The 13,454-nt window shown below is 42.0% G+C and overlaps 1 protein-coding gene across 3 annotated transcripts in view; it reads right to left on the bottom strand.

Moving 5' to 3' along the window:
• SPRING1 (SREBF pathway regulator in golgi 1) overlaps positions 1 to 13,454 on the bottom strand; it is a 264,113-nt gene that overhangs the window by 132,627 nt on the left and 118,032 nt on the right. For all 3 annotated transcript variants that reach the window (XM_081252158.1, XM_081252156.1, XM_081252159.1), the window contains one exon: positions 4,351 to 4,404. In XM_081252158.1, coding sequence (XP_081108284.1) covers positions 4,351 to 4,404 — 54 coding nt within the window. The remainder of the gene's footprint in view (positions 1 to 4,350; positions 4,405 to 13,454) is intronic.

Here is a 13,454-nt window from a genome sequence, read left to right as displayed (position 1 = left end):
GATGCCTGGATGAATGAGCTCCAACCCTGTGGAGTCCTTCTAGACTCAAATTTCTGGGATAATATATCTGGACAAGCAACAGTCATGGGCTTATATCTTGGCCAGAGGAGAGTAAGGCACTCTGATTAATGACACTACCAAGACGACATCCAGGACTTCTCTGGTGGCGCAGTGGTTGAGAATCAGCCTGCCAGTGCAGGGGACACAGGTTCGAGCCCTGGTCCAGGAAGATCCCACATGCTGCGGAGCAACTAAGCCCGTGCTCCACAACTACGGAGCCTGCACTCTAGAGCCCGTGAGCCACAACTACTGAGTCCATGTGACACAACTACTGAAGCCTGCGCACCTAGAGCCCGTGCTCCACAACAGGAGAAGCCACTGCAATGAGAAGCCCACGTGCCACAACGAAGAGTAGCCCCCGCTCACTGCAACTAGAGAAAGTCCGCGTGCAGCAACGAAGACCCAACGCAGCCATAAATAAATAAATAAATAATCTGTACAATTGATTGTATTTAAACAAACAAACAAACAAAAAGATGACATCCAATGGGGGAGGATGGATCACCAAAACAAGACTGGGTTGCTCTTTCCAGAAGAAAGGAGAATGGCTGATAGGCAAGCAAAAACAATAGACACAGTACCCAATGTCCACTAGAGACCATTTTTAAGAACGGTTGACTTTTAAACTCAGAGCCTTGGTGTTTCTATTTGCTGTTTCCATACTAGACTGCATAGCTGTCCTTCCTCTGAAATCCCTACCTTCCCCTGCAACACAGAAAGACTTTCCCAGCGACAATTGCTCTTTATGGGCAACATATAGACAATATGAACTTCACATGAGGTGAGAAACACCAGTTTAGGGCTCATTGGTAACAGATTCTCTGAGTCCACCAAGGTTCAGGGAAGACTTCCAGAGAATAAAACTCATGGGATGGGGGTGGGGGAGGCAAGCTTGAACCTGTGTCCAGAGCAAGGAACAGAACGTGTCCATTCCCCTTCCCCTACTCATAAGCAGCCAGAGCTGGAAGCTCTGTACCTGAAAGAGAATGTGTTGTGTTTCAAGAGTGAGTATGAGGTGGCTGCAGGCTGGTTTATCCAGCGACATAATTCAACCAAACATATAGACAAATGCATCAACAGGTAAGGGAACCACACGCTGTCTGCTGAGGTTGTCCTGAGGAAATTCTGCCACCCCCACTCTGCCTACAGGTTAATCAGATACTCTGTGTGTGTGTGTGTGTATTGGTGAAAGTTCTACAAAACTCATCACCTGAGGTTCTTAAAATTTCCACAGACATTATTTTCTTGTATAATCATACCCATTTCGGAGATGGAAAATCAGAGGTACAGTATGTGGAACGGTGAGTCAGTGATAAAACCAAGAATCAAGTTCACGACTGCAGCATAAAGTTCTCCTGATGCCTTGAAAACAATTTTGAAAGCATGGGCAGGGGGGAGGAGGGAGGGAAGAGGGAGGGAAGAGAGAAAGATAAAAAGGAAAACAAGTCCTCACAGGTGTGGGTTTTCAGTGTTGAGAGATGCTGTTTGTATACAATCAAGATTTAAATTGAAATCATAGTCAAGTAAAAGCACATCGAATCACGTGGCTACATTTTTTTTTCTCCAGCTTTCTTTATTAACTGCATCCATTGTCTGGTTCGACTTAGAAAGAAGTCTTTTCATTCCTTGTTGGGGCTTTTTCTTTCCCAAGAAAGAAATCGTGGTACGTTCCGGTGACTAAGCTCGCCTCCCAGGTCATTGGGAAAGAGATATGGGGATTAGGATAGCTTTCTGGGGAGGTTTCTGGAGCCTGTGAGGTCTGTAGAGGGACAAAAGATCATGTTCACTGTTGTATTTCTGAGCCAAGCACAATGCCCCATCCATGGTAGGTGTTCAGGAAATTATTTGTCAAACGAAAGAAGATGGAGTGAATGTGAATCTTCAGTCACTCCTACCCTACATATTCGCCAAAACAGACCCCAGGGCTTCCAGGGCTTCGCACATTTTTTCCATTCTTTGTTGTCCTGGCGATTGTCTCCTCACCCTTTTAAGGCAATGGATCTTAACCTTTTGTGGGTCATGAACTCTTCTGAGAATCTGATGAGAGCAGTGGAGCCTCTTCTCAAAAAATGCACAGACTCAGACACACGAATTTGCAGATCCTGTCCAGCTGTGAGCAAGCACCCTGAACCTCACCCACAGTCTCAGCCAAACAATCCCAACCCTCCTCTCCTTCTTCCCCACAAACTTATTTGCTCCTTCTCTGGGTTCCCACAGCACTTTCTTTTTAGTTCGAAACAACAATAGTTTATTTCAGGACTTCCTTGATGGCACAGTGGTTAAGAATCCACCTGCCAATGCAGGGGACACGGCTTCGAGCCCTGGTCTGGGAAGATCCCACATGCTGCGGAGCAACTAAGCCCGTGGGCCACAACTACTGAGCCTGCGCTCTAGAGCCCACGAACCACAACTACTGAAGCCTGTGCGCCCTAGAGCCTGCACGCCGCAACTACTGAGCCCATGCACCGCAACTACTGAAGCCCACGTGCCTAGAGTCTGTGCTCTGCAACAAGAGAAGTCACCGCATGAGAAGCCCGCTCACCGCAACGAAGAGTAGCCCCTGCTGGTCGCAACTAGAGAAAGCCCGCACGCAGCAACGAAGACCCAGTGCAGCCAAAAAAAACCCCACAATAGTTTATTTTGCTCACACATCTGCCATTTGGGCAGGGCTCAGAGGTACCCTCCACTCTGTTAGCTGGGGTGGCTTGAGACTGCAGCTGGAATCATCCAAAGACCCTCTCACCTACCTATACCTGGAGGTTGATGCTGGAAAGGCCTAGACAGCCAGGAGCAGTAGCCAGGGGCCTGGGGCAGCTCTGCCTGTCTCTCTCTCTCTACTCAGTCTCTCTGGAATGTCCAGAGCACTTTACACCTACTTCTTTTACAATTTAACACACAATACTGTAGTGATTATTTATGCCTGTTGATGGTGGTAATTTACTTAGTCTGTTTCACCAACAACAGCACTGTACGTCCACAGGGAACGACAACCACAACGTGTTCATCTCTATTTCCCCAGGGCCCTAATGGGTACCTTGCATATGGTAAGCATTTAATATACACTAGTTGGATTACATATGTAGGTATGTGCTTATCTTATTATTATGCTCCACTACATTTCAGAAATAGGATTAGAAGGTAGCCTATTTACATACATCAATACAACATAATAAAAAAATTTGAAACAAGGAAATGGGGACTCAGTGAAAAGGTAGGAAAATATGTTGAAATAAAGGATGAGATCGGTACCCAAAATATATAACACAGATTTCTATACCATTATTGGCAGTGACCCAGAAATCTGGTTTGAGCATCCTGGCAGTATGGGCAAAGAGGGAAACAAAACTGACGGTGTTGGATATAAGCAAACTGATTGCTTAGGAAAGCGCAGCTTCTACTAGTAAAATTGCAACCACCTGGCATTAAAAATGATAGCAAGTTTTTGCTCAATGCAGGTTAAGGGAAGTTCAAAACAAGCCAGCCTATAAGTGGCCAAAACAAAGGAATAAAAGGCTGCAGTCCTCTGAGAGTCTGGTTTTATCCATGGAAAAATGTAAGGCTATCTAGTCCAGCTTTTCCTAAAGGACATAGGATGGAATACCAGTCCTGGAGAAGCTCTGACCACAAAGGGTTCTGCAGTCAAGGAAAGGTGGGAAACCCCCCATGGCCTCCTCTTGGGACCTCACAGTGAACACTAGCATTTTAAAGGCTCTGAGAAGTCCTGCAGTAAAGAAATCCAGCACTTCCCAAGCTCCTTTGCCCACTGTTGTGCAAGAACCTAGGGACAGTCTCCAAACGGGACCTAGGTCCATTGATCCTACTTGTAAAGAGTTTTTCTTTCTCATAAGAACAGGTAAGATGAACAGACTGCCATTCTTAAGCAAGGTATGCCAATATGTCTTTCCTTTGTCCCTTCTTAAAAGGACCTAGGAAGGAAACAAAGTAGTATGTTCAAATCTCTTCCTTAAAGCACCTTTATTTAAACTCCTCTTTGCTCTTTTTTTCTAGGCATGACTTTAAATAAATAAATGATTTTTGGAAAAGAAATTGGTCACTCAAATTCCAAATAAAGCAGAAGAAAGGTGTGATGGACCGTCACTAAGAGCCCACAATTTCTGCCCCTGAGAAACTAAAAAGGGGTCAGCATACCCCTCTTCTTTGCCGGTCACCTCTGTAGGTGTCAGATAAGACCCCTCAGTTACCATAACCATAGCCATGTCCTTGGCTACCCATAACTGAGCGCTAAATGAGCAGTACTTACTCAGACCAGTCAGAAAACAAGAGCCGCACCTTTGGCTGATGGCGGGGAGCAGCAAGGGCAATAACTGTTTGTTTTGGCATCGCCTATGAAAAGAAATTAAGGGTGTGTGTTACTCTTTGTCCAGTTTCTGTCTCTTGGTACACTAGCATTTCCATCTCAAAAGAATCCAAGTGTGAGCTAGTTCGAAAAGGGAAAGCGTGCCTGATTTTGGCAGGCCATGGAACAATCTCAGAGTCCTTTCTTCACAAAGCACTTGTAAATATCCTACTTAATATTCTACAGAACACACGATAGAAAACTAATGAAATGAATGGAGAGACTGCAGAGCCTTTAAGATCGATTCTCAAACTAGGTTCCATGGAGCACCAGTGGTTCCCCCAGTGTCTCAGGGGCTGCTGGAAGAGAGGGGAAGAGGCCCCTCTCAGGCAGAGATCTGAGCCCTCAGACCCAATTCAACCACATCAGTTTCTCTTTTTTCAACCCAAGAATGAATTTGGAAAAAAAGGTGGGGGGGTGGTTCGGTTACTTAAATTAGAAAATGTTTGAGAACCACTGCTTAAATAAAGCTCCAGATATATTATTTCTCAGAGCTGACATTCTGATAAGAATTGAAAAGTTAACAGTTTTAGTTATATTCTTAGCAAGAACCTAGTGGGCAGAAATTTAATTTTTTTTTAATCAAAAGCAGAGCCATGGCAAAACATATGATAAACAAAGAAAATATTTGCAGCCATATAATTAATAAAGAGTTAATATGCTTAGGTTATAAAATGATCCTACAAATTAATAAGGAAAAGACCAATAACCTGGTAGAAACATGGGCCAAGGCTACAGAAATTCACAGAAGCAGAAATGCAAATATTCAATAAACATATGAAAAGATGCTCAGGCTCACTTGTCAGGGAAATGCAAATGAGAACAATGAGATACTATTTTTTACCCATCAGATTGGCAAAAATGGAAAATATGTGTAACATCCAAAGCTGGCGAGGGTGTAAGGAATCTAGTTCTCTCAAACACCATTGGGGGAGGACTGTAAATTATTATAAAGTGGTGGAAAATCAACTGTTGGTATTTTTGAAAATCTAAACTGTAGCCCGGCACTCCCACTTCTGGGAATATATCCACCAGAAATGAAAATGCCAGTGTATAAAGACATAAATATATGAAGAAGTATATTACAGCATCATTTGTAATAGTTAAAAAAAAAACAAAAAAAACCTGGAAGCAATCTGAATGTACATTAATAGGAAAATGGTTGGAAAAAATCAGGATGTATTTCTATTAAGGAACACAGTACAGATACCAAAAATTATAAAATAAAATTGTACACATTGACTGGGAGATATGCCTGCGACACCTTGTTAAATAGAATAAAAGCAAATGTGATCCTATTTTTATTAAAAAAAAAAAAAAAGACCAAAAAATGTCACACCCAGTAGGTGGGTTTCTATATGTTTTTATAAATAAAGAAAACAGTAGGGAAACATTTATACCTAATTGCTAACACTGATTGCATCAGGGAGCTGGAATGGAGAGGAGTGGTGAGACTATTAATTTTATTTTAGATACTTTATTATTTGAAATGTTACAAAAGATTTGTATTACTTTTGCAATTCAAATGACCAGAATTTTTAAAAACAGAATTAGGACAGGAAATTCAAAGCAAATCAAATTACTTTGACAATCACTGGAAGGCAGAGTGGGGCTGGCCTTCTGGTATGGGATCTTAAAGCACTAAACCCAAGGAGATATACAGCTAATAGAAGGCACCCCAACTATGCAAGGGAGTAGACTGAAGGAGAGCCTTTTAATAGGGCTGACATTTTCCTTGAAAAACAGTCCTGACTCTTCTCTAATATACGCAGAAGGATTGAATGAAACCCCAAAGTGATAGGCTATAGAAAAGGAGTCAGCAAATTTTTTTCTGTAAAAGACCAAATAGTATGTATGTTAGGGTTTGTGGCCCACTTGGTCTCTGTCACAACTACTTAACTCTGTCACTGTAGCACATCAACAGCCATAGACAGTATGTAAATGAAATGGGAATGGCTGTGTCTCAATAAAACTTTATTTATAGAGACTTCCCTGGTGGTCCAGTGCGTAAGACTCCACGCTCCCAGTGCAGGGGGCCTGGGTTCGATCCCTGGTTGTGGAACTACATCCCGCATGCATGCCACAGCTAGGAGTCTGCATGCCACAACTAAGAGTCCGCATGCCACAATTAAGAAGTCTGCATGCTGCAACTAAAGATCCCACATGCCGCAACTAAGACCCAGCGCAACCACAATAAATAAATAAATAAATATTTTTTAAAAAAACTTTATTTATAAAACAGGTAATGGGTGGATTTGACACAGGGGCTAGAGTTTGCTAACCTCTGCTACAGAACATGGACATAATTATTTTTTAAAAGCAAACTATTTCATTGAAGTATACTTCAAGATATATTTAAAGTGATGAAAGAGAAAAACCTACAACCAAAATTACTCTACCCAGCAAGGATATCATTCAGATTTGATAGAGAAATCAAAAGCTTTTCAGACAAGCAAAAGCTAAGAGAATTCAGCACCACCAAACCAGCTTTACAACAAATGCTAAAGAAACTTCTCTAGGTGGGAAGCACAAGAGAAGAAAAATACCCACAAAAACAAACCCCAAACAATTAAGAAAATGGTAATAGGAACATACATATTGATAAGAACCTTGAATGGAAATGCCCCAACCAAAAGACACAGACTGGCTGAATGGCTACAAAAACAAGACCCATATATATGCTGTCTACAAGAGACCCACTTCAGACCTAGGAACACATACAGACTGAAAGTGAAGGAATGGAAAAAGATATTCCATGCAAATGGAAATCAAAAGAAAGCTGGAGGGCTTCCCTGGTGGTGCAGTGGTTGAGAGTCCGCCTGCCAATGCGGGGGACACGGGTTAGTGCCCCGGTCCGGGAAGATCCCACATGCCGCGGAGCGGCTGGGCCCGTGAACCATGGCCACTGAGCCTGCGCGTCCGGAGCCTGTGCTCCGCAATGGGAGAGGCCACAACGATGAGAGGCCCGCGTACCACAAAAAAAAAAAAAAAAAAAAAGAAAGCTGGAGTAGCAATACCCGTATCAGATAAAATAGACTTTAAAATAAAGACTGTTACAAGAGATAAGGAAGGACACTACATAACAGTCAAGGGATCAATCCAAGAAGAAGATATAACAATTGTGAATCTTTATGCATCCAACATAGGAGCACCTCAATACATAAGGCAAATGCTAACAACCGTGATAAGGGAAATCGACAGTAACACAATAATAGTAGGGGACTTTAACACTCCACTTACACCAATGGACAGATCATCCAAACAGAAAATAAATAAGGAAACACGAGCTTAAAATAACACAACAGACCAGACAGATTTAAATGATATTTACAGAACATTCCACCCAAAAGTGGCAGAATACACTTTCTTCTCAAGTGCACACGGAACATCCTCCAGGATAGATCACATCTTGCTTGGGTCACAAATCAAGCCTCGGAAAATTTAAGAAAATTGAAATCATATCAAGCATCTTTTCTGACCAAAACGCTATGAGATTGGAAATCAATTATTGGAAAAAAACTGTAAAAACCACAAATACATGGAGGCTAAACAGTGCACTACTAAAAAACCAAGAGATCACTGAAGAAATCAAAGAAGAAATAAAAAAATACATAGAGACAAATGACAACAAAAACACAATGACCCAAAACCTATGGGACACAGCAAAAGCAGTCCTAAGAGGGAAGCTTATGGCAATTCAATCTCACCTCAAGAAATAAGAAAAATCTCAAATAAATAATTTAACCCTACACCTAAAGCAACTAGAGAAAGAAGAACAAAGAAAACCCAAAGTCAGCAGAAGGAAAGAAATCATAAAGATCAGAGCAGAAATAAATGAAATAGAAATGAAGAAAACAATAGCAAAGATCAATAAAACTAAAAGCTGGTTCTTTGAGAAGATAAAAAATTGATAAACGCTTAACCAGACTCATCAAGAAAAAAAGGGAGAGGACACAAATGGATAAAATCAGAAATGAAAAAGGAGAAATCACAACTGACACTGCAGAAATACAAAGGATTATAAGAGACTACTACAAACAACTATATGCCGATAAAATGGACAACCACGAAGAAACGGACAAATTCTTGGAAAGGTACAATTTTCCAAGACTAAATCAGGAAGAATTAGAAAATGTAAACAGACCTATCGCAAATAATGAAATTGAAACTGTAATTTAAAATCTTCCGGGCTTCCCTGGTGGCGCAGTGGTTGAGAGTCCGCCTGCCGATGCAGGGGACACGGGTTCGTGCCCCGGTCCAGAAGATTCCACATGCCGTGGAGCGGCTAGGCCCGTGAGCCATGGCCGCTGAGCCTGCGTGTCCAGAGCCTGTGCTCCGCAACGGGAGAGGCCACAAGAGTGAGAGGCCCACGTACCGGGAAAAAAAAAAAATCTTCCAACAAACAAAAGTCCAAGACCAGATGGCTTCACAGGCGAATTCTATGAAACATTTAGAGAAGAGCTAACACTGATCCTTCTCAAACTCTTCCAGAAAATTACAGAGGGAGGAACACTCCCAAATTCATTCTAGAAAGCCACCATCACCCTGATACCAAAATGAGAAAAAGATATCACAAAAAAAGAAAATTATAGACCAGTATCACTAATGAACATAGATGCAAAAGCCCTGAACAAAATACTAGCAAACAGAATCCAACAGCAAATTAAAAGGATCGTACACTATGATCAAGTGGGATTTATCCCGGGGATGCAAGGATTCTTCAATATAAGCAAATCAATCAATGTGATACAGAACATTAACAAATTAAGGAATAAAAACCATATGATCATCTCAATAGATGCAGAAAAAGCTTTTGACAAAATTCAACACCCATTTATGATAAAAAACTCTCCAGAAAACGGGCATAGAGGGAACCTACCTCAACATAATAAAGGCCATATATGACAAACGCACAGCAAACATCATACTCAATGGTGAAAAACTGAAACCATTTGCTCTAAAATCAGAACAAGACAAGGATGCCCACTCTTGCCACTCTTATTCAACACAGTTTTGGAAGTCCTAGCCATGGCAATCAGAGAAGAAAAGAAATAAAAGGAATACAAATTGGAAAAGAAGAAGTAAAACTGTCACTATTTGCAGATGACATGATACTATACACAGAAAATCCTAAAGATGCCGCCAGAAAACTACTAGAACTAATCAATGAATTTGGTAATGTTGCAGGATACAAAAGTAATGCACAGAAATCTCTGGCATTCCTATACACTAACAACGAAAAATCAGAAAGAGAAAATAAGGAAACAATCCCATTTACTGTTGCAACAAAAAGAATAAATAGGAATAAACCTACCTAAGGAGGCAAAAGACTTGTACTCAGAAAACTATAAAACAGTGATGAAAAATCAAAGATGACATAAACAGATGGAGAAATATACCATGTTCTTGGACTGGAAGAATCAATATTGTGAAAATGACTAAACTACCCAAAGCAATCTACAGATTCAATACAATCCCTATCAAACTACCAATGGCATTTTTCACAGAATTAGAACAAAAAAATTTACAATTCATATAGAAACACAAAAGACCCCGAATAGCCAAAGCAATGTTGAGGAAGCAAAACGGAGCTGGAGGAATCAGCTTCCCTGACTTCAAACTATACTACAAAGCTACAATAATCAAGGGGCTTTCCTGGTGGCGCAGTGGTTAAGAATCTGCCTGCCAGTGCAGGGGACACAGGTTCGAACGCTGGTCTCGGAAGATCCCACATGTCATGGAACAATTAAGCCTGTGCGCCACAACTACTGAGCCTGCGCTCTAGAGCCTGCGATCCACAACTACTGAGCCCTCGTGCCACAAGTACTGAAGCACGCCTGCCTAGAGCCCGTGCTCTGCAACAAGAGAAGCCCCTGCAATAAAAAGCCTGCGCACCGCAATGAAGAGTAGCCCCCACTCGCTGCAACTAGAGAAAGCCTGCGTGCAGCAATGAAGACCCAATGCAGCCAAAAAAAAAAGCTACAGTAATCAAGACAGTATGGTACTGGTACAAAAACAGAAATATAGGTCAATGGTACAGGATAGAAAACCCAGAGATAAACCCATGCACCTATGGTCGCCTAATTTACAACAAAGGAGGCAAGATCATACAATGGAGAAAAGACAGCCTCTTCAATAAGTGGTGCTGGGAAAACTGGACAGCTACATGTAAAAGGATGAAGTTAAAACACTATCTAAAACCATACACAAAAATAAACTCCAAATGGTTTAAAGACCTCAATGTAAGACCAGACACTATAAAACTCTTAGAGGAAAACATAGGGAAAAATTCGTTGACAAACCACAGCAAGATCTTTCTTAACCTACCTCCTAGAGTAATGGAAATAAAAATAAAAATAAACAAATAAGACCTAATTAAACTTAAAAGCTGGGCTTCCCTGGTGGCGCAGTGGTTGAGAGTCCGCCTGCCGATGCAGGGGACACGGGTTCGTGCCCCGGTCTGGGAGGATCCCACGTGCCGCGGAGCGGCTGGGCCCGTGAGCCATGGCTGCTGAGCCTGCGCATCCGGAGCCTGTGCTCTGCAAGGGGAGAGGCCACAACAGTGAGAGGCCCGCCTACCGCAAAAAAAAAAAAAAAAAAAAAAAAAAAAAAAAAAAAAAAAAAAACTTAAAAGCTTTTGCACTTCAGCTTCCCTGGTGATGCAGTGGTTGAGAATCCGCCTGCTAATGCAGGGACACGGGTTCAAGCCCTGGTCCAGGAAGATCCCACGTACCGTGGAGCAACTGGTCCTGCGTGCCATAACTACTGAGCCCGTGTGCCACAACTACTGAGCCCACGTGCCACAACTAACCTGAAGCCCGCACATCTAGAGCCTGTGAGCCACAACAATGAGAAGCCAGCACACCGCAACGAAGAGTAGCCCCCACTCACCGCAACTAGAGAAAGCCCGCACGCAGCAACAAGGATCCAACACAGCCATAAATAAATAAATAAATAAATAAATAAATAAATTTATTTTAAAAAAGCTTTTGCACGGCAAAGGAAACCATAAACAAGACAAAAAGACAACCCTCAGAATGGGAGAAAATATTTGCAAATGAAACAATGGACAAAGGATTAATCCCCAAAATATACAAACACCTCATGGAGCACAATATCAAAAAAACAAACAATTCAATTAAAAAATGGGTGGAAGACCTAAATAGACATTTCACCAAAGAAGACATACGGGTGTCCAAGAAGCTTGTGAAAAGATGCTCAACATCACTAATTATTAGAGAAATGCAAATCAAAACTACAATGAGGTATCACCTCACACTGGTCAGAATGGCCATTATCAAAAAATCCAGAAACAATAAATGCTGGAAAGGGTGTGGTGAAAAGGGAACCCTCCTGCACTGTTAGTGGGAATGTAAATTGATACAGCCACTATGGAGAACAGTATGGAGGTTCCTTAAAAAACTAAAAATAGGGGCTTCCCTGGTGGCGCAGTGGTTGAGAGTCCGCCTGCCGATGCAGGGGACACGGGTTCGTGCCCCGGTCTGGGAAGATCCCACATGCCGCAGAGCGGCTGGGCCCGTGAGCCATGGCTGCTGAGCCTGCGCGTCCGGAGCCTATGCTCTGCAAGGGGAGAGGCCACAACAGTGAGAGGCCCGCCTACCGCAAAAAAAAAAAAAAAAAAAAAACTAAAAATAGAACTACCATATGACCCAGCAATCCCACTACTGGGCATATACCCTGAGAAAACCATAATTCAAAATGAGTCATGTACCACAATGTTCATTGCAGCTCTGTTTACAATAGCCAGGACATGGAACCAACCTAAATGTCCATCGACAGATGAATGGATACAGAAGATGTGGCACATATATACAATGAAATATTACTCAGCCATAAAAAGAAACGAAATTGAGTTATTTGTAGTGAGGTGGACGGACCTAGAGTGTCATACAGAGTGAAGTCAGTCAGAAAGAGAAAAACAAATACCGTATGCTAACACATATATATGGAATTAAATATATATATATATAGTACTGATGAACCTAGTGGCAGGGCAGGAATAACGAGGTAGACGTAGAGAATGGACTTGAGGACACAGCGGGGGGAGGGGGAAGCTGGGGCGAAGTGAGAGTAGCACTGACATATATACACTGCCAAAGGTAAAGCAGACAGCTGGTGGGAAGCAGCCGCATAGCACAGGGAGGTCAGCTCAGTGCTTTGCGATGACCTACAGAGGTGGGTTAGGAAGGATGGGAGGGAGGCTCAAGAGGGAGGGGATATGGGGACATGTGTATGCATATGGCTGATTCACTCTGTTGTACAACAGAAACTAACACAGTATTGTGAAACAATAATACTCCAATAAAGATCTATTTTTAAAAAAAGCAAACGATTTCATTGAAGTATACGTAATATACATATGATAAAAGCACACCAATCTGATGAATTTTTACAAAGTGAACACATCTTTCTAACTACCACCCAGGTTAAGATGTAGAACATTACCAACACCCCAAAAGTGTTCCTTGTGCTCCTCCCAGTTATCCCCACCCCCCACCACCAAAGATAGCCACTAATTTTACTTCTGTCCTTATCATTTGTTTTGCTTGGTTGTAAACTTTAGGTAAATTGAATCATACAGCACGTTCTTTCACTCAGTGATATGTGAGAGAGATCCCTCCATGCTATTGTGTGGGTTTGTCCAATTTCATCGCTATACAGTATTCTATACATAGTGTTGCAATTATCACATTGTAAGAATATGTCACACTTTATATATCTGTTCTGCTATTGATGATACTTGAGTTGTCTCCAGTTTGGGGCTTGCTATAGACTGAATGTTTGTGTCCCTCTAAAATTCTTATGCTGAAACCTAATCCCCATTGTGATGGTATTAAGGGGTGGGGTTTGGGGAAGGTAATTAGGTCATAAGGGTAGAGCCCTCATGAATGGAATTAGTGTCCTTATAAAACAGACCTAGAGAGATCTCTGTCCCTTCCACCATGTGAGGACACAGTGAGAAGATGGCCATCTATGAACCAGGAAGTGGACCCTCACTGGACACTAACTTGGCTGA

Source organism: Mesoplodon bidens, assembly GCF_964165515.1.
Source record: "Mesoplodon bidens genome assembly, chromosome: 13".
Classification (NCBI taxonomy): domain Eukaryota; kingdom Metazoa; phylum Chordata; class Mammalia; order Artiodactyla; family Ziphiidae; genus Mesoplodon; species Mesoplodon bidens.
The sequence above is the reverse complement of the archived record's forward strand: the minus strand, read 5'-3'. Positions and strand labels throughout refer to the sequence as shown.